The sequence below is a fragment of the Centropristis striata genome, chromosome 23 (assembly GCF_030273125.1).
Source record: "Centropristis striata isolate RG_2023a ecotype Rhode Island chromosome 23, C.striata_1.0, whole genome shotgun sequence".
Lineage (NCBI taxonomy): Eukaryota > Metazoa > Chordata > Actinopteri > Perciformes > Serranidae > Centropristis > Centropristis striata.
The window spans coordinates 18560538-18582670 of record NC_081539.1 but is presented as its reverse complement, the minus strand read 5'-3'; the positions used below and the strand labels follow the sequence as shown (position 1 = coordinate 18582670).

At 37.8% G+C, this 22133-nt stretch overlaps 1 protein-coding gene across 3 annotated transcripts; it reads right to left on the bottom strand.

Annotated features, from left to right (window-relative positions):
* Window positions 1-12384: 12384 nt before the first annotated feature.
* gdap1 (ganglioside induced differentiation associated protein 1) lies at window positions 12385-21090 on the bottom strand. 3 transcript variants are annotated; one of them, XM_059326967.1, is made up of 6 exons: window positions 20536-21090; window positions 18356-18548; window positions 17700-17873; window positions 17383-17477; window positions 13745-13859; window positions 12385-13575 (listed from the first exon to the last, which is right to left on the bottom strand). In XM_059326967.1, exons 1-6 carry the CDS (start codon window positions 20692-20694, stop codon window positions 13226-13228), a joined length of 1086 nt encoding a protein of 361 aa, XP_059182950.1. In that variant the 5' UTR covers window positions 20695-21090; the 3' UTR covers window positions 12385-13225. The 3 variants fall into 3 exon arrangements, with proteins under 3 accessions (XP_059182950.1, XP_059182949.1, XP_059182948.1); XM_059326966.1 differs by having other exon boundaries at window positions 12385-13578; window positions 17700-17870; window positions 20536-21089; XM_059326965.1 differs by having other exon boundaries at window positions 12385-13578; window positions 20536-21087.
* Between the last annotated feature and the right edge of the window lie 1043 nt (window positions 21091-22133).

Here is a 22133-nt window from a genome sequence, read left to right as displayed (position 1 = left end):
GGCCAAAGTGAATCTAAAATGATGTATTAGCAGCCATAAATAAACACATGACAGCTTCTGCGGTTAAAATCAGAATCAGGAGGCTTCAGTCCAAACAACCACCATGTAGTTTGGCTGCTACACTCCCCCTTGGATTTTGTCCAAACAGGTTCCTGCGCAATGCATCCCGAAACCCAGTTAGATTAACCCCACTAACGCTTATTTTCTCCCAAATGAACCAATAAACAGACTCCAAGCATTCATTTCCTGTCCATTGATTCACAGAAAAATGCAACAAGCCTGGTCTAATACGCACAATCTCCCTGAAAGTACCTCACAGGAAGCATTTCACTGCAAAATCACTACTATCACTTCCCTTGGCCTCGTAGGGTCGCAGTTAGCACTCTATATCCCTGGCTGTAGTCTTAAGATTGAGAACTCCAAGCAGTGGAGAAAAAAATCTGTCTTCACTTGGCTGGTGTTAATGGGTTCAGGCTACTCAGAGAAAACAGACCTCTCTAATCCTCCATGGATACAGCCATGTCAATAAAACCCTCTGCCATTTAATGCCTCTCTTTGTAACAGTGAAATACTGCTGAGATACACAGCCAACGAGAAACTTTAAAAGGCCATTTTATTTTCAGTTGAGCCAGCATTTCTATCTTCTTTTTTTTTTTTCAAGTCAACAGAATTGAAATTGGCATCAAATAAACAAACACTGACGCACTGTGTATGGATCTTTTGTTTCTGGTCGAATGAATATTACCATGCAATTTTCCTCATCTCTCTCCCACAGATGCATTAGCTTTGAAAGCCCAGTGTTGTAAACTGTTCCAGAGATGCTAGGCATGGCATTGACCTTTGGCACCACACAAACCCACTGACACTAAGTGATTGTGGTTATGCCATTTCTTCCTTTTACCATTTTGCCAGCAGACTTAAAATGCAGAGCATACAGTTATGGTTTTGTTAGCACTTTGGCCTCACAGCAAGAGGGTCGCAGGTTCCAATCCCACTCTTCTGTGTGGAGTTCTCCTCGGTCCAAGGTATGAAGCTTGGGTTTAATCGGTGACTCTACATTGCCCGTAGGAGTAAATGAGAGCATGATTGTCTTTCTCTACGTGTCAGCCCAGCGATAGTCTGGCGACCTGTCCAGGGTGTACCCCGCCTCTCACTCAATATCAGCTGGGATCGGCTCCAGCCCCCCGCAAGACGAGTTCAGATAAGCGGTTAAAGATAAGGAATGAATGAATAAATGTATAGAGTCATAGGATTGCCACTAAAAAAACAATAGATCTGTAAAATAAATAAGTAATAAGAAAATACATTTGATAATATAAAATAAAATAATAAATAATAAAAAAAATAATAAAAAAATTCCAAATATAATTTGGAAATTTCAAGAGAAATAAATAAAATGATAAATAAGTGCAAAGAAAATATCAAAATAAAATTAATGAATATCTGTATATATTTTTATACAATGTCATTTATTTGTTTTTCTCTCCTTATTTTTCCTTTTTTTTCCCATCACCTTTTCTCTTGTTTCTTTTTTTATGGCACTCTTTAGACTCCATATATTTGTTCTTGGACTATTTATTTCATTGTTCTTCCCACAGCAGTATGTCGATCTGGGCTTGTCTTTCATACTACAGAAGGGTCAACAAGTTTCTTGGGAGGCAGTTTTAAATGTCACTTGTTTTGTCCTTTGCAAACTGATTTTTCTCCTCAAAATAGCCTACTTTACTTCACACCTCCCATCCTGCACTCTGATGATCTACACCTCTTAGACATCTATAAACCACACAGACCTTTAATCATTAAGGGCAATGTTGTATGACAATATCAACTCTGAGCCAAGGCCACCAAACACAATCAATGATAACGATACACAATAAAATATGAGCTCCCTTGGTTGCTTTTGAATGCTGTGAGGCTCAGTGGATTGTTCATTTTGAAACAAGTGTTTCTCATTATGTCGAGTATTGTGCTTGGCAAGGAGGCCCCTAAACCCTGCCAATGCAAAATCTGCTTTCCAATGCCTGCTTAGAATACCATATATAGTTTCACCTGTTATCCTGCTCAATTCTCAGAGATAATCCACACAGTCAGCATGTTCTCATGCCTTTGTTAAGTTTTTAGAAGTCTGTTATGGCTGCCAGAGAGTGTTTCATGCATGTAAAGTTAATCTAATGTTAACGCTGATTTCAAAGTGTCTTTTTTTAAGCTCAGATTCAGAACATAACCCTCTCAGTTTCTTGGTTCGGCCCCAGTGACCTTTACAATTCATTGGTGGTACTATTTGCCTTCATCAGGTAGAAATGCTGAGCCGAGCTAATAGTAATGACTTCAATTACTGCAGCATCAAAATAAGTCTAGTACTCTTGATTTATGATTTATTATTATTATGAGGGGGTTGCAGCTGCAGAGTGTGCATTCAGTGGCAATGGATCGCTCTGCTGCTGCACCTTTTAAACCAATATTCTCAATATTGGATACTCTGCTCTGAATGAAGCTTCTTTTCTGGTTGCCATTCTGAAAATAACATGTTGTTTGTAACAGAGATGTGGAATTTGTGACACATTGATGAGAGTATTCCAGCTTTGACCCATCTTTGTATATTGAATGTCTCTTTGAAGATATGTGGGCATTTAAAGAACTATGTCACCAGTTCAAACTTTGCACACAAGAAGAATTACAAAAATATCAAAGGGATCTGCTGACACAGGCAGCAATCACAGCACGAATCATGTCATCACACACATAATGCACTACCCTCCTCAGAGGGGATTTGATTTCAAATCTTCACATTGTCACAGAAAATTTCCCTGTGGAGAACATTTTTGAAACTAACAACAGTTAGATTGTATTGTTGTGTTGAGTCAGGTCATGGAGGACAAGCTGTTTGGTTGAGCACTAACAGTATGACTCAGCTGATTTTGATCAATTCGCTTCCTGACAAGGGTTTTCTTTGCGGCCTGCATCATGAATTTCTAAATTTGTGCAAATGTTTTCATTGATATGTTCTGAAAAATGGAGATCATGCTGATAAAGAAAGCAAAATGTTCCTATAAAATTGAATCTACATAATGAAAGTTCATTCGAACAGATTCATATCAGCGTAACAAAGGAGGACAATCACATTCTGACAGGTAATATTATCTGACTTTTTACACAGAAAGGAACACACTAACCAGATAGGTCTAGCAAATGGTGTACGTTGGAGTTAAAAACTATGCTGAAAAATAATCACTCACAACCATTTTTCTCATGACTAAAACTAGACTTATACTAAAATGTATAACATATTTTGTCATCACATAAAAACAAAATGATAATCTGAAAGATGGAATAATAAGTGCAAAACTAACTTAAATTTGACCAAAACTAATATTGATTTTGTCAAAGGACTAAGATGAAAACATCATCAAATTCTGGTGCCAACATGAATCAACTAGCAGAGGGCAGTGTGTCCATTGGGCAGTGTGGGTGCTTTGCATGCATGTGTGCAGGAAGCCATATCTGCTGATGTTATGACTGGCTTCAGCTCATTGATCTGCGATGGAGGTGACTCGCCTCTCGTGCAGAACCAAAATCAACGAATCAGTCATTTTACTGTGTTTGTGTTCATCTCTCATACTCAGCAATGGCATATCAGATTGGCCACAGTGGATTTAAACAAGAACACCACCAACAATTACAGTCATGTTTCATGTTTCAAGTTTTTCCTTCTCCAATAAATGGCAATGCAGGCTCTTTCTAAGAAAACTTGAAAAGCAGAACACGGTGTGGTTTCACCAGAATTGAATTGCCAGCAGTGACTGATTACTGCAGATGCCTGATGTTTTTCAAACCACAATGAGTGCAACTTTGCCGTTGAAGCTCTGAGCACGAAAATATTATCACGTGATCTCTAACTGAGCCTGCAGAAACTTACTGCATATTAATGGTCAGTGTGTAAGATTCAAAATTTTGAATATAGCAAGAAAGTAGCAAAGCTTTCAGTTAGATCATCTCTGTTTTACTATATCATCGTATTTTGTGTCATTCCATGTTCCTGGCCTGTCTTTAGTGACTCAAACTGCAAAGGAACAATCTGTAAGACTACTGTGTATCTCATAGGAAGTTGGACCATATTGCACATGCTCCCTCTGTCTGCCGAAAATCAAAGAAAAATACCTGGGAAAATCATTTCTGCTTTGCTTTATGTCCCTGTGAACCACTTGGCCTGAGCCAAACAGAGGAACAAGCTCGACAGTTATACTTGATATGTCCGTAAAGCCCTAACAGAACCATTAAGTCTCTCTTCCTGTTTGATACACTTTGAAATGCTATTTCAAAATGTTCCTAGTTGCACGCCAGGTATGTAATAGCTACACTAACTGGATTGGACAAAGTGGACCTATAAATATGACCTAAATATGTGAGGAAGTCAGGAAGCTGTGCAGACATTGGGGCTGTTGCTGACAGTTCAAGAGGAGAGTGTGATCCTTACGTGCATCCTTAACTCAAAGGTTGTCTATTGACAAGAAAGAGAGTATACAGGGGACAGGGAATTTAATGTAGCCCATTGTATTGTTTTAGTCATGTGAAAGACCAACACAAGAGAAATATATTAGAAAGATTATAGAGATGTACCATCTCCACACAGAATAGCCTTAAACAATACAGATTATAAGTAACACTGTAAAATATAATTATATAAAAGGAAATCAAGAGAGAAAATGGCTGATTTGAAGTACATTTCGAAACATACATATACATTAACGCATTAAATTTAAAGTGTTTCTTTCAGTGTTTTACTCTCAGTGCATACACAGGCTAAATAAAACATGGATTTTAATAATATATATTTGTTTGATTAGCATGTAATCTGTGAACTATAGGGATTTAAGATTCAAATTTAAATCTTATTTGTTGACGCTGTGAAGCCTTTTGTGAAAAAACAATATTTTATATCATGATAATTGAAATGAATGAATCTGAAACTTTTCATGGAGGTAACACACTGGCTATGGATAAATACCTCATACAACCCAACATCAAGAAAATCTGAATTATCCCTGAAACTTACTTTATTTTATTAGGATTAGGATTCATTCTCATACACACAATGCTCTTAATCTAAAATACATTTTTTTTTATTTAGTGCTAAATATTCATCAGTGGTGTACTGCCTAAATATTGTATGTAGAAGGATGCTTGTTTCAGCTTGAATCACGCATTACAATGCAATGTGATTAATTTTTCATTGACTGGTACTGTAAGGGGTTAAGATTTAAAATTCAGTAATTATATTGTGGTTGCTAATCTCAGCAACACCACATTAATTTGACATTTTGACTCCTTATTAAGCAAACAGAACATTGTATCTTAATGGCAGGTTCAAAGATACATTTAGTATCTGATTTTATATGGTGTTATATTATTAACTTTTTTACGTCTTTCAGTGTCTTTGTACACTTGTCATTGCTTTCTCTTGTTTTAGCAGATGAAAGGTGTTAAATAACGCTTCTGATTGGGCCTTATTGCCTTAGGGGGTCATAAGAGTGGAAGTGTTTTCAAAGCGTGAGGTGAGCTCAGTATTTACACTTGGACATCCGTTTATATGTCCTTGGCTATGTCCGGCCCCCTTAAAGTGTTTGTTCACTGTGACAGTCCCAGCAGGTGGACTGACTTCCATTGACCTCCAGGACGAGACAGACGAAACATTAAAGTACCGTTGACATTAATCTGTGTCAAGTTGATGTAAGCAGCAGAGAATTGCACACACTCAGACACACACTAACCTCTTAAATTGTAATCTGTCTTCATTTTCAATATTTCATATTTCATAGCCTCACTTTAATACTGCCTCAGTTGTTTTGAAATTGTACAGTATCCTGAATAAAGCCACCTGTCAAATGCCTACATCTTCCATACAGTGGAGCTTTAAAAGTTGGAAAAATAATTCCTCTAATCACTTCAGATCCCCGCTGACATCACTGTGGTTCATTTGTATGGTAATAGCATGCCTATCATACACAGAAAATTCATTAACACAAAAATAAAACCGACGGTGTGTTTCCCTTGGCCACATCTGGCCAATTGAAGAGAGATTTAAATGCAGCAGGTTCGCTCCAAACATCGTTGGGTATCATCTCTCCTGCACAGTGGTGTTTATGTAGGAAGAGTTTAAATATTTGAAGAGCACATGTGGGGATGAATGGTGGCACAGGATTTCATCATAAAGCTGTGAAGGGCAGGCCTGCGGGGGGTCATTTTAACAGTAGTGTCAACATCATGAGATCCCACCTCTGCCGACTCAGCAAACAGTATATCGCAGACGCTCTGAAAGGCGGTGACGGCTGCTTTCTGGAAAGACCAGACGGCTTTCTCAGAAAACCTTTGATGGTGCCAACAGGTTTTGGACATCGTCTCTCATTGGGTCTGAGTGGTGTTGCCAACGTAACCATGAGAGGAAAAATAACAGTGAGATATGAGAGTAGAATTGAGGACTGGTGTAACAAAAATGCTCATTGGACGATGGTGACAAAACTGCTGTTGACAGTGTTAAAAGAGCAAAGCAGCTTCTGCTCCATTCGCTGAGGTAGTCCATCTTGCCGTGTTGTTCCTGTGTCTACAGCAAATACTGTATAAAAGAAGTGGACACAGCCTCCCGGTCTAATAAGTCAAGCCAATGCAGAAGTTCACTGAACCTGCATTCTTTCTAATGGCCAGCAGAGGGCGACTACACTGGTTGCAAAAAGAAGTTAAATTAATTAGAAGTCTTTTTTTTACTTGATTTATTACCTCTGTAACATTTTCAGAATGAGTTTTTGTTTTCAATTGCTGGTTTCAAGTCTTCTTTAATAAAACATGATGTTCATTTTGTAAATTATGGTCCCATATAGAGTAAAATAGACGATAAAGCAGTGTATGCTTTCAGGATGTTCCCTACCTTTTAGACTTGAAGTTGTTACAAACTGTCCATCCTTTCAGTGTGCTTTCAGATGATGAAAGTTTATTGTAACATTTATGGTTGCTTAAAAATGCCTTGTTGATCATTTGGTTGTGATGGCTGTGGCTCAGTTGGTAGAGCGGTCGTTATATATCCTTGGGCAAGATACTGAACCCCAAATTGCTCCCAGTACGGCATTCATTGGTGTGTGAATGAATTCCCGATGGTGGCAGCTTTCCTCGAGCTAAGAAAAGCCATTTCAAAATGTGACATCATCCCAATGTAAAGTCTATGGGCCGAGCAGGAAGTCTCGAGGAGAAACACTACTGTGCATATTCAGTGGGCCGCAGAAGAAAACCCGGGAAACCAGAAAACTTTTAGGGCACCACCTTTCAGTCCGGTATCAGGTTCCTATAATATAAGCGTTGACTCCACCCTCTCGTCTAAATATAGTCACTTCTGGCTTCAAAAGCCAAGATGGTGATGCCCCAAATGCCAAACTCAAGGTTTCAGAGTCCACAAGCCAATGATTGACGTCACGGTGGCATGGTGCTCTGCAGCGACATTACGTAATGTCACATTAGGTAATGTCGCTGTAGACACAGGAACAAATGGAGCTTATTATCTTCCCCAACATCTTTTCCATTTGTCTTGACCAGTCGGAGGGCAAGGAGAATTGGATTGGTTTTGCAGATGTGATGGAGAATATTAGATGATGCATCCCTGAAACTATTGTTCCTCTTTCCTGGTTGCGTCATTGTTCCTCTCTGGTTTATATCACAGCTTTCCTTTCTGCCCCAGCAGTGTCCCATCTTTATCTCAATCTACCCCGACCCATACAGCTCGCAGCTTCTGATTGCAACAAGTGTATGTGGAAGTTTCCATGCTCCCACTCACTCAGTGGTTGGAGCAGCAGCCACATCAAGCGGCCATTAGCTACTGCTGCGTGGGTTTCTGTTTACCCAGCCTGCCTGTCTGTGGACATCTAATACAGCTCACGCAATATCACCCCACCGTCCACCTGCCTTGCTCACCTAATCCTGCAAGAAATCCCTCCTGTTGCAGAAAGATTATTGGCGATAAATAATACAAATTATTTTCACTTTGGTTTTGTCTGTCACTCCCTCTTTTTTCTTGCATCACCAGCATATTTCCACACTCTACCACAAGCCTCAGTTCTTCTCTCTCCCTCTCCACTTTCTGTTTGTCTGTCTGTGGGCATGCATGTCTGCTGGGGGTTTCCATGCAACTCTCCCTTTCCAAAAACACCTGCACTACCCCACCCATCCCCTCTGACGTAGATACTCCCCACTGGGAAAAGCCAAAGAGGAGATCTGTGTTCGGAGAAAAGGGAATTAAAGGCAGAAAGAATAGAGGGAGTCTGTGATGCCTCGAGACGCAGTTGGTTTTGTTTATTTGAATGTCAGCGAAGAAACTGCATACAACTCTCTGTTAGTGGTCTGACCTGATGCCAGTCACCATCTCTAATGTACACCAGAGGAGTTTAAAGACGCTTTAAATGGGAATACAAATAATCCACCAGTTGGACTACGCATTACAGTACAACAGAAGCTTTGGTGCAGAGGTGACTCGTCTCTAATGCCACATCATCATGGATGTCAGCCACTGTTTGGTTTCCTGTCATTCACTCAGTACCATTCATCGCATTACCTTGCTGGGCTACCAATATGCAGGGACAGATTGGACACTGGGGGTCTTGGAGCTTCTGTGCATGTACCTGGAAGCTCGGCTCCACCTTTAAACTGTTTTCCATTCCAACAGACTGTGAGACAGACCGACTCCAACACCTGGTCAGTGCCCTTCGGTATCACATACGGACGCACAAGAAGCTCGTCAGTTACGGATGTGTCAGGGACAGTGTGGCAGTTTCCACTTGTTACATGCATAGTTGCTTTTCAGAATAAACTTGTGTTCACAGGAAACATACAATTGAGTTTAGGTAACAAAAATACTTCAGTTCGGAAAAAAGAACGGAGTTTGGGCCAAAAAAAACTACTTAAGTGAGTAACTATCAGATGTAATAAGCCATAAAATTGTCTGTTGTCAGTTTTTATCACTACCATTATAATGCTTTAGACAGGGCAAATGGCAGTTTTAAACATTGCAGTTTTAAACATGCGTTTGTTGTAGTTTGAAACAAAACTACATGGTTAGAGTAAGGAAAAAAAACATGGTTTGGGTTTAAAATAAGTCCTCACTAAGTTCTCACTTTTGGTTTCACACAAGCAACAGGAGACACGAGATTCCTTTGATCATTTGCCCCATCTTTATAATGTGGCCACCTCCATCTACAGACTTTGTCACCCGACTCCTTTCTTTTGCTCCTGTCATAATTACTATGGCCACAAGTGTTTGCCGCTTACTGTTTTGAACCTGTCTGTGATCCAGCTTACCAGTAGATGATAACAGTCTACTCAGCCAATTTGAAGTCAGATTGGGGCCATTGAATCTATGGCTAACATTCAAAGGGGGTGGTCTGAAACCATTCTTTTCATCTGTCTTGCCCCTCTCGATGAAAGTATGGCTGTTGAGACACTTTGTACAAATTACATCATTTAAAGCATGCTGAATCCTTTTTTTTTTTCATTAAAAAAGTGTTATCCTATCCTTTGATTTGTTTTCTAACTTAAACATGGTTGTGACAACTTCTCACCAGCACAGATCCAAGCAGAAATCATAGTTAATATTTTTCCACAGCTTACTAATACATGTTGAAAAGGTGAGAATGTGGGGGTTGCGCTGTAGTTGCTTTCGTTTTGTTGCAGTAGTTCTGGCTAGCCACATTTTTCAGTATCATCACTGACAGTAAAAGCAAAGCTATTAAAATCAAAGTCATTTTAGTATTCTGGCTCCCAATACTTGACAGAGGTGTTTTCCAAGTCCCTAAATCTGCATTCTTCATTTTGCACATTGCAATTTGGGAATGTCACAATAAACCTCCTTTTGGCAGGTAAATTAAAATGATTGATGGTTCAGGTTCAATGAGGAAACTGACATGTTTCTCCAGAGTGTCTCAAGGTCTGTGGTCCACATAATCATAAAAGCCAAGTGTGATCTTTTATTACAAATATTGCAAACATGTCCTTTAAACGTCATTGCTAATTTATCAAATCTGTCAACAGCTCACTGCACTTGACACTATTTAGAGCAATTCAAATATTTTGTTGTATGTGTCTGGCCAAGGTGTTCAGGGCTGTTAAATGATACAGTAATCAGCTGACAGCTTCTTCTAATATTACATGACATTGACCCTGCGAAAAAGAAAAAAACACTTTTTTTTAGGCTTGAGTGAGGAGGACTTTGTCCAATTATTGTGAACCACCTGTTGGATTTTAAACAACAGAATAGCTAAATGTCAGGACCAATCTTTTAAACAGTACGTGACCATGTCCAGCTCCAACAAGAGGTTTAAATTCTCAGCTGGATGAATCACTTTTGGCTGCAACTCTAATATGTGTAGTCCACGCAAAAAAATGTTTTTTTCCAAATGAAGGTGCTGCTTAAATGATGGGCATATCATGCTACATGTTGTTATAAAAAATACAAGCAGTTATAAACACGCAAAGGCTTAGGGAGTGTGCCCCCCTCCTTGTGAAGTGTGGGATGAAGTTGTTTGAGGAAACACTGTCCCCTTGTGGGGACATGTGTAACATAATCATCAGACAGAAACATGGCCAACGGGTATATTTGCAAAAACAAATAAAAGCCATTCTTAAAATGAATAAACCAGCAACGGGTTGATTGATAATCATTTGAGTGCACAATTAAAAACATGATTAATGATTTTTTTTTCATATCTAATTAAAACAATCCAACAGTGATTAATATTCCCTGGCTTACACATACAGACACACAGACACACACACACGTAAAAAAAAAAAATAATAATAAAATTGATATGTCTCATTTTGCAAATTCCCATTGCAAATTTAATTTCCCATTTATGATGATGATGTGTAACTTATATGTCAATGATTACTATTCATTTTTAATAGTGTAACAGCAGCCATAATGCCTCAAAATCAAGTTAATAAGTATTTTCATAAAGTTTGGTTCATATTGGCCATTGGCCATCATTAGATGATAAAGGTTTTTGCTTGATTTTTGATTTCCCTATAATGCCAGACCTGATGCCCCAGTCATTCATGTTTATTTAACAGTACATCAATTTCACTACAGCTGAAGTTCCTCCTCTTCTTCCAAACTTTTTTTGGTGGCATATCTCCAGTTCTTTGGCATTTACCCGAGAATTTGCACAAGGCAAAACAACTGTCCTCATCTAGTGCTTAGGAGGCGTTACCTTCTGTGATAAATAATTATGATCAAGTGGGATACATCATTTAGCACCTGGGGAAGAGCACATTGGATTGGTTAAGAAAGGTTGGTTCATCTGAAATTAAAACTCTTTCTTTTCCCTGTTAAAACTAAATTAGACGAATCAATGCCTTTTGACAAAGTACCATCTGAAATATAAAACATTTAGTGACACAGTGGGCCTCATGCAGCAACATTCTCTTATATTTTCTTTTAATTTTCTGTTAACAAGGCACAAAAACATTTGAAATAGAGTCACTAACTTGTCCAGAATGTATACATTTGCACTTCATCTATGACTTTGACCCTTATCCTTTAAAGTGACACCTATGTGATATAACCTCACAGCAAAAATGATGCCATTTTGGTTGCCATTTGCAGGGGTATGATTTTCCAGAGCTAACACACTCGTATGAGGTTATGGTCCTTTGACAGCTTGGCTCTCATGTGGCTTTAACACGTGTGAGGCATTTCTTTGACAGCTACACTACCCAGCCCTCTGGACACTGAAAACAAAGGCCAGGCTTTGTTGAAAGGGTCTAGCATGTGTCTGTGTTGTGTGAGGCTGAGCTCACGTGAGGAGGAGTTTAAATCCAAAGCTGAGCATATGTTAAATGTCAGTGTTGGCCCAGAGCTTCTGACTGAGCAAACAAATTACTGACGAAGCTGACTTACATCCAGACCCTGGGGAATGTAATTAGGATGTTTCCCTGTGAAATACTCAAATGTTTAAATCCTAGTCCCAGTTAAATGATGCTGAGCTGTGAATTTTTAATGCCATTCTCATCTATATTTGATTGACAGGAAACACTGCAGATTGTTTGGGAGCAGTTTAATTTCACACAGATGTTGAATATGATGGTCTGAAGAAGATGTAAATGAGATTGGAAAGGCATCCATCCAGCTAGTGAACATTTCAAACAATTATCCATCAGTCACACAGTAAAACATGAGTGCACGTGTGATAACAGATCCTTTGCCAAATGTAGACACAGGTTTAGATGTAAAGTGTGCTCAGTTTGGCCGGGCTGATCAGTTTGTTAAATGCTGGCAGACTTGGTCACAGAGAGCAGGCTGTGTGCTTCATGTGTACTTTTTTATTCATTTCTGACATGCAAATATGGATGAAAATTTAAATAATAAAAGATAAAGTACATATTAGGTAAAACATACTAGGCTCTTAATAGTGATTTTAAGATCAAGATGACCATGCTGGTGTTTCTGCACATTTTAGCCCATTTACAATAAATCTGTATATTTGCGTAAAAGTTTTGCAACAATTGCATGGCATACAGTCAGAATTCCAAATATTTGGACACTTTTTTTTCTTTTCAATTTTGTATTGAGTATTGGTACAATCATGCTCTACTTTTGAAAAATAGATTGTTTAAATATTTTTCTATATTTTTTATTATTTTATATTCTATTTTATATATATATATAAATTATTTGTATTTGCACTCTATTTCTTCCAACTTTGCACTGCAGCTGCTGCACCCCATTTATCCTCATAATAAACTTCTATCTTACTTTATTTTACCCATATTACCTGATCTTGTTGCTGCCCAGCCATCTTTTGACATCTAATTTATTCATACCTGCTACAATAACATAGCCTGTCAAAACACTGCTGTAATATTTAGAGCTGCAAAGCCACACAAGATATGTCATTATAAGAAATGGCAAAAATATGTAAAACTACCAGTTTGATCCTTTGATATGTAATGTAGAATGTATTGAGGATGATGAAAAAGTGCATTTGGTGCAACCAGCAACACAGAAATCAAGACAATTAAGGTTTGTTTCAATTACATATTATTATTGTGTGCTGAATGATAACATTTCTCTACGTATTTTGTCATTACACATTTTAAATCATGATGTTGGCGACACATCTCATATTTCTCTTTGTTTATCCACCCCCTAGTGCCCATATTGGTTCAAAAGCAACTCCAACACTTGCCGGCTCCCTCAGAATGAGACAGTCAGCCTCTTCTTCATGTAAAGAAAAGCCAGGTATGTAGCTCCTCCTAGAACACCAATCAACAGAGTGGTGCCGAGAATAACCGGTGCGTTCTTCCTGGCCACGCGGAACGCCACCGGAAGCACGGCAGAGATCAGGATGTTGTTGACGTGGCCCAGCACTCTCCTGAAGGCCGGGCGCTCCACTACACGCTCGTAGTATGTTTCCAGGTTCACACGGTTACCGTTGCCCCAGAAGCGGCGGGAGAGGCCGAGGAACTTGAGGCGGTGTAAGGTGACTGCCAGGGAGACGTCGGCCATGCTGAAGAAATCACCACACAGCCAGGGCTGACTGCCTTCTTCTACGAGACATAATGAGTATGTAAGAGCAACAGATAAATGGCATTGGAAATAATGCCGGCAAAATTTGAGTGTGTTGCAAGAACCACTACTGGCACATGTGTATTTTTTAATACTTTAATACTTTACTGTGTGTTTGTAAGGTGGCAAGCTCTTGTGGCTATGTACCTGGTGTTTCCTCCACCCTCCTCTGCAGCTCTGTCTCCACCTGGTCCATCACACTCTCCAGTTCATCCAGAAGCTTCTTCAGGTACTTCATGTTGTCATGGTCAAACAACTTGGACTGCAGAAACGTTTTCATATAATAATGCATTACTGCTCATTAACTTCTATTACACATCATGGACAGAAAATCATGCACATAGCCTGGTACAGAGAAAGGTTATTAAGCCTTAATTTTTTGCTTTTACTGGACAAAAAGCTATTGCCATAAAACCTGTACAACACTACTTACATCTGCAAACATGTAGATTAAAAAAATAAAAAAAAGTTTGCTGTAGTTTGATATACAGACATGTATCTGTTTTCCAGGGTGTCAATATGACCCTTAATAGTAATTAAATCAATACAATGCATTCATTTACACCTTAATACATTTCAATTTGAGATTTAAAGGCAGCTAAGCCACACAAATACACATGGATTCCACTAGAACCTAGGTTGGCCGTTACAGCTAACATTAGCTGGTTAGCTTTAGCAGGTGTCTAGTTTCCATCATGACTAGATTTAGCTACTGTCTCATTTATTTTTGTGTAAGAACAGACTGAATTCCCAAGATGTTGGTTCATCACTCTGGCTATTTTTTAAATAACAGATAACAACATATCTGGAAGAAAATATGTAAGTATATTTTGATGATGTAATGCAATGATGTAAAATTATGGCAAGTGATACCAAGGTACAGTTAAGAGGAAAAGCGGGGAAGTCACATATATAATATAGTGTTGAACACTAAAAACATTTACTCATTTTGATTTTCCTTAAAACACTATTAGTGGGGCGGATTAGCTTAACAATCGTTCACTTTGTGATAAAAGCATGAAATTTGGTAGATGTGTTGGTGAATATGTTTCAAACAAATCTGGATATTGGGCCACCTCAAAAGCGCCCCCTAGTGGCCGTGGCAGGCATTTGTTATACAAATAAATCAATGATGAATAAAAACTGCCCTTTTAATAATACCAACTGGTGATGAATTGTATATTGTTGGAAAGCCTGATTAGTCACCTTTACAACGAGGTACAGCTTGTAAGGATCGTGCATTCATGGAATGAGCAACGGGGCTAAACGTGTGGGTCGCACCCCCCAAAAATGTGCATCCCCTGTGGGGCGGATTAGCTCAATAAATCACAAGAATTGTTTATTTTGTGATAGAAGAACACAATTTGGTGGATGTGTTGGTGGATATGTTTCAAACAAATCTGTATATTAGGCCATCCCAAATAGCAAAGAGCTAGCTAGCATTTGCTTCCTGGGACAAGCAGTGCAGTGGACTGTCCATCAAGGTATGTCTAAATATTTTATTTCACCTGTTATAATTATGAATAAAATATGCTATGAACATCATAAAGGCTAAAGAGAAAAACAATCATCATGGGCCTTGGCGGAAAAGTAAATTAGCAAGATAGCAAAAATAGGTACTTAAGCTAGCTAGTTAGCTTGGAACATGTATCAGTGGCTGTTGGGTGTGAAAGCTTAATAAGACACTGTTAAATTATGTCCTGTGGAATGTGGACATCCCTCTCTGCACACACACACACACACACACACAGGCACACACACACTATATGTAATGTCTCCTTTGCCCATGTGGTTCTTTTTTTCTTTTTTTAAATGTATTTTATAACTCCATCACAGTTAGTCAGGCGGTTTAGGACCAGATTTGAGAAGAAAGGGACACGCCGGACAAAAGCACCAACATTTTTCCACATGCTCTCTATCACCAAAGGTTTCACCTTTTGGTAGGAGCCACTTCATCAAGATTGCAGATCGGAGATGGCAGCCATATAAGCCATAAGCCATAAGTCTATGAGAACCAATATATCTTCCAAGCCACTTAGAAGGTCAATCTTGGTGTCAAAATATACATTTTCTGGGTCAAAGAATCATTTAAAGCTATTGAGAATATCACTGGATGACTCACTGTAAATAATTTGTTGATCAAGATCTGACATGAGATGAAAGCATTCCCTTGATATTTTTTGAGCAGTGTACATGGCAGCTAATCCTCACTCTCCCGTGAACATTGATTCCAAACAGTTTCAACTCAGGATTCCCTGCTGCAACTTGAAGCGAGCTGCCCAGTCTGAGTGAAAATGAACATATCTATTTGATCAAATAATCATCTAGTGATATTCTCAATAGCTTTAAATGATTCCTGGACCCAGAAAATGTATATTTTGACACCAAGATTGACCTTCTAAGTGGTTTGGAAGATATAGCATTTCTCATAGACTTTATATGGCTGCCATCACCGCAATCTTGATGAAGTGGCTCCTACTAAAAATTGAAACCTATAATGATAGAGAGTATGTGGAAAAAATGTGGTGCTCTTGTCCGGCGTGTCCCCTTTATTTGGCTAAGTAGCCTGACTAAGTCACACACCTCAGTACAAGGATTTTGCCAGAAAGAGTAACCTGCTACAAGTAACCCTAGTAGAATTTTTAAAATGTATGATTTTTTTCTCTGTCTAAATGTGTTTTGTTTTTATTGTTGCAGGTCATACAATATTGAAAATTATTTTTTCTTTTTAAGGAGCAACAGAAGAATTCAAGCCATAGAGGAGGCCGTAGCCTGTGAATGGGAATATCAAGACCTAATAAAATGTTATGCAAAGTTAATATTCTTTTCTATTAGACTGTAATAAAGCTTTTGTCACTTTAACATGTCTCTAAATTATATTTGTGGTGCTGAAAACATGAAACAGCAGCTGTAGGGTAGGCAAAGCATTCCTCGCCAGTAACCACCGACGGCCATTTTTAAAAATGGCTGCTTTTAAATGGCCATTTTTAAAAATGGCCGCCACAGCCATCAGAATTTTTTTTGCGATGGCCCAATATCCAGATTCATTAAACATGTATTCAGCCATGAGTGTACCAAATTTGATGCTTTTATCACAAAATGAACGATTGTTCAGCTAATCCGCCCCACTACACAGGGGATGCACATTTTTGGGGGTTGCTACCCACACGTTTAGCCCCGTTGCTCATTCCATGAATGCACGATTCTTACAAGCTGTACCTCGTTGTAAAGGTGACTAATCAGGCTTTCCAACAATATACAATTCATCACCAGTTGGTATTATTAAAAGGGCAGTTTTTATTCATCATTGATTTATTCGTATAACAAATGCCTGCCACGGCCACTAGGGGGCGCTTTTGAGGTGGCCCAATATCCAGATTTGTTCGAAACATATTCACCAACACATCTACCAAATTTCATGCTTTTATCACAAAGTGAACGATTGTTGTAAAATATTGAGCTAATCCGCCCCACTATATGGAAAATATTATCAAGGAAATGTTGATTTACAATGCTATAAACAAGTTTCCTTTAAGGTAGCTCAGACATTACACATTTTACTTAATTGTTAATCTAGTAAGATTTATATAGTGCATACAGATTGAGTATATAGTATGCAGGACATTACTACATTCAAACAACTATGTGGTTAGTTGCTGCATTTTGGCTCTGTAGGACAGAAATAGTTCTTGGAGGGAAGAGTCATGGTTCAATGTAAATCACAAAAAAACAATAGTTTTGCTTACTTAGCACTCTGCTAACTTAAAACAACTTGAATAACTTACTTTCAAGCGCCTCTGTTTCGCTATATAAGCATCTTTAAGCTCTGGGTTCTCCTCTGCCAGTTTCTTCAGCTCAGTCTGTGTGTTTCCGATCTGTGCTGTCACACAAAAACACAGCATCATGTCAGAGACAATCCATTATACCAGGATCTTCATCATTGCAAAACTTAAATATGGAAATGAATCCACATTAGTTAACAACAAATGTCCTTTCATGCAACCCCTGCCTCTTATACACATTACCAGTAAATATGAGTATTATAGTGTTGTCCAGAACAACGCTGTATGAAAATACCCAAGTGCATCTCAGAGTTTCTTACTTCTTATACATGTGGCAGCATATGCTGGTATGTGGGAGTCCACTGTGATCTCAGGGTGGAGGATGCAGCCGTGAGTGTAGGCATCCATCTGTAGTGAGTCCAGCAGCTCTCTGTAGTGCTGTACTCTGTGGTAGTATGTACTGCCCTCTTCAGGGATCAGCTTGGGAGTTTCTTCTGGACACAAACAAAGTCATGAAAAGGAAGCAGGAATGGGGTAGAGTCCTAATAAATGTTCTCAGAAGGGAATCGGAGTGGTTTAATACAAGGTAAGCTTGCCTAAGGGAGAATACACAAGGGTTAGGAGAAGTTACGTGGTCATTGAATTATTTAAACATTTTTCATTTGCATAAATAGTTCAATGCTTACCAGATTTTTTCTCCTTTTGAGGCGACTGGATGAGACTCTTAGAACAAAGCTATCATGGATCAGCGCAAACAAAGAGAAAATAGAAAATTAAAATAAACAAATGAATAAATGATTGGGGGAAAAAACAACAAACGCACAATTCAAAATGCACAGCAAATTAAAAAAGAAAAACAAATAAAAAGGGAATTAAAAAGAGGAAATGAAAGTTTGAAAAGGAAACACAGCCGAATGGAGCCAGCACTTCAGTAGTGAATCAAAACAGTGACCACAGTGTCTTTATTCCGTCTTACCATCATTGAACCGCTGCTCCAGGTAGTCCATGATCTGTGTGGGGTCACAGATGACGTTTTCATCATGGACGAGGACCGGCACCTCACCAGTGGGGTTTAGATGCATGAACCAGGGCTCGTTGTGTTCGCTGAGCGGTAGACTCACATCATACTCCTCACAGCGCAAACCTTTCTCTGCTATGGCCAGACGCACCTGCAAAACAACAAGTTGTGCTCCTGATCAAAGACATCCAGTATCATAGTTTCCTGTTCCTACACCCTTTGCTGTTGTTAATAAAATATCACAGTAAACCAGTTCACATGACAATGACTGCAACCTTACAGTAAGCCTTGATTAAAGGGACAGTCCACCCCCAAATAAAAAATAGAATATAAAATCTCTTCATTGTTTAGTTTAGTTTAGTTTATTATTAAGATCCCCATTAGCTGCAGCAAAGCCACAGCTATTCTTCCTGGGGTCCAACAGTATCAAATATACAGTTGAAAACACAAAACATAATAAAAATGATTCACATATTGATCCATATTACACACATTTCTACATATCATATATGTATACATCATTACAAAATCTACTAACACATAATACATATGTTGTATATACACATTTGTTCTACAGCATATACATAATAACACATATAATATATCTATAGAAACATACTACATACATATAAATATACCATGTTTTCTTATTTTGATAAATACTGTTTTATTAATATTTTGAATTGCTTATGTTAGTGGTGAGTTTGATATTTTTAGGCAGTGAATTCCATTCTTTCAATTGTCATGCTGTTTATCAATGTAGATAGTTTTGGTGTGAGTTCTAAAGTGTTGGAAATATCAGCTGTAGAAGTATTATAGAAGTATATGTCAAACATTTGGACATACTTTCCCTTTTTTTCTTCCTGACTTTCTTATATTTGCTACATTGTAGATTAATATTTAAAAAAAGTAGTAGTAGTAGTAAACAAAAGGGGTTAAACAAACCAAAATTGTTTTATATTTTAGATTCTTCAAAGTAGCCACCTTTTGCTTTGCTGGTCTCAAACACATTAAGGAGGCAAGAAATTCCACAAATTAACTCTTGATAAGGTGCACCCTTTAACTGAAAACCATTCCAGTTGATCACCTCATGGATCTGAGAGAATACCAGAAGTGTGCAAAGCTGTCATCAAAGCAAGAGGTGGTTACTTCGAATGTCTAAAATATAAAACATATTCCGGTTTGTTTCACACTTTTTTTTATTACATAATTCCACATGTGTTCTTTTCATAGTTGTGATGTCTTCAGTATTAATCTACAATGTTGAAAAAATAAATAAATAAAAATAAAAAACACTGAATGAGATGGTGTGTCCAAACTCTTGACTGGTAGTATATGTATAAATTTATTATAACAGAGCAATAGTACTCAGATCTCTGACTATGTGCTTGTCATGGAAGTTCATTTTTTAAATCTGGTTCTCCTTGACTTTAACAGATAAATAAATATCAAATAGTACACATTTATTTAAAAAAAAAAAAAAAAAAGAATAATACAGATGTGTGAATGCAGCAACGCTGACTCGCTAGTTTAGGACCTCAAAGTTCCTTGTAGTTGACACGAAACGTCAGAAAATAAAAGTCTGGAATCTAAAGTTCTTCTTTTGTCTGTTTACTTATGAACTAAATTAACACAGTATAAGATATTTACTTTATAGGATACATAAACTGAGTAGTGTAGGTCAAACGACTCAAGGTCCAGTGGCTTCTGGCTCTTTCAAGGAGTTCTACTTCGTTTTATACTAAATCTAACAGCCAATCAAATCACAATATTACTCAAATTTCTACATTCCAGTTGCAACACAGAATTTCTCAGGTCTAAGAAATATAATCAAACTTAACTAACCACAGTTTAAAATTAAAAGTATTACAAATGTATTGTCCATAGAAATGGCTACAATAAGATGAATGAGTAACTTTCAATTTCCAGATTTTTCCTCCCAGTTTACCAGATGCAAGGTTACAACAGAGATGTTTTTCTAATAACGTACACACTGCATGATTCTTCTGCATACAGATAACTAGGATGTCTAAATATCTCCCATTTTCATGACGAGCATTATAACACCAAGGACTAGATATGTGTGTGAACCTCTGAGGAGCTGTCCACTGCTGTGGTGCTGAAACGTGAAGACTCACCTTCTGAGAATTGAAAGACTGCGTCCAGTGATAAAGCGTTAATTTAGATTCGCTTTGTTTCGCGACTGTAGCACATTCCTGATGCACATCGTGCTCTGGGTCCGTCTCTATAAGAGCTGTTTTCTCATCTTGGGATTCAGGGATGTTTTCAGACGCCATTTTAACTGTTAGTATATTAGGGGACAAGTGAGGACAGCATACCTCATCACAGTCATCAAAATGCGCCCCTACTGGCTCGGAGTGGGACTCTAATCCGCTTCCTCATTCTGCTAGGATTTAAAAAAAAAAAAGTTAAAGATAGTTTTCTTCGTCGTCGTCGTCTTTCTTTTTCTCTTTCTCCTTTTCGCCGTACTTGCTGCTTTATGGAGAAATTAATTGGCAGAAATATTGACTAATTGGCAAACTTTGTCTTCGTGATGAAATTATAATTTTCCATGATAAGGTTTGTAATATATTAAATGTTTCATCGAGTATTCTTGCACTTTAAGCTAAACAGAAAACGAACCTTTTTTATTTTTTTATTTTTTACCTGAATATTTTAGTTGGATGTTTAACATTTTATAAAATTAACACTCACAAGCTACTAACAAGAACTGCATTAATTTCGTAATATGCTATATATTTATGGACTGATATAGAAGCTATTACTTGTTTTTAATATAGTATTTATTTATTTATTTATTCATCCATCTATCTATTATCTACTTATTACTTACTTCGGGAGTGGTGGTAGTTTTACAGTAGGCTATTTGAAATATATTCAAATTTTAATGTGCTTTATTCACAATTGTTTCACATGCCTAAATACATTTTGATTGTTGCATTACTACCAAGCAATGTTAGGTATTAAACGTAAAAGAGTCTCAGGATTCACAGTGTAAGAAATAAAGACAACAAATGGTTTCCACATTACTACACTTGTCACACTATACGGCTCAACAATGATTCCTGCTATGCGATACATGCATTTAGACAGCAGAGGTCGCTGTTACCTATTAATTTAACGTGTAAAGTACTGCTGGTCTGCACAAGCTGTTTCTGCTCAGCCTTGATCCAAACAGGGGTAATATTAATAAAGGCCACTAGTGTCATGTGAGGTTATATTTTCTTTACTTTATGTCAGTTTTAAAGAGGGAATGGGATACCTGATTAATTGACTAAAATATGACACTGACTAATGTGTTGACTGAAATATTTAGGATTTTTCTTTTACACTTATGGAGTCATATTTAAGTTTTATTGGCCTTTGCAATCTTTACCAAGAGCACTTTTTGCACAAATTTACTGCAAACACTCCGTTTTAGACACTTAAATGAATATTGAGAAACATAAAGCATACAATCAAACAACAATAATGTAGCCTACAAATGTTTATGATAGCTAAAATCTAATATAGCAATTTATAGGCTATAGTTTCCTAATGTCATAGGAATATTATCGTGTAACTATTGTATAAGATACAGTTTCATCATATGCACAATATTGATTACAACAGACAAATACTTTAATTCTATGGGTGTTGTGGGAAATTGTATTATTGGAATTTAGAGTTATAGGTATAGAGGTGCTTTATTTTCAGGATGGGTTAAGGCTCTCTT

Coding starts and splice junctions, on each gene's coding strand:
- gdap1 (XM_059326965.1), bottom strand. CDS start 20,694: ATGGCGTCTGAAAACATCCCTGAATCCCAAGATGAGAAAACAGCTCTT. Junction 17,874..18,355: donor GGAGCAGCGGTTCAATGATG/GTAAGACGGAAT, acceptor GTTTGTGTCCAG/AAGAAACTCCCAAGCTGATC. Junction 17,478..17,699: donor TGCTGCCACATGTATAAGAA/GTAAGAAACTCT, acceptor TTTGTGTGACAG/CACAGATCGGAAACACACAG.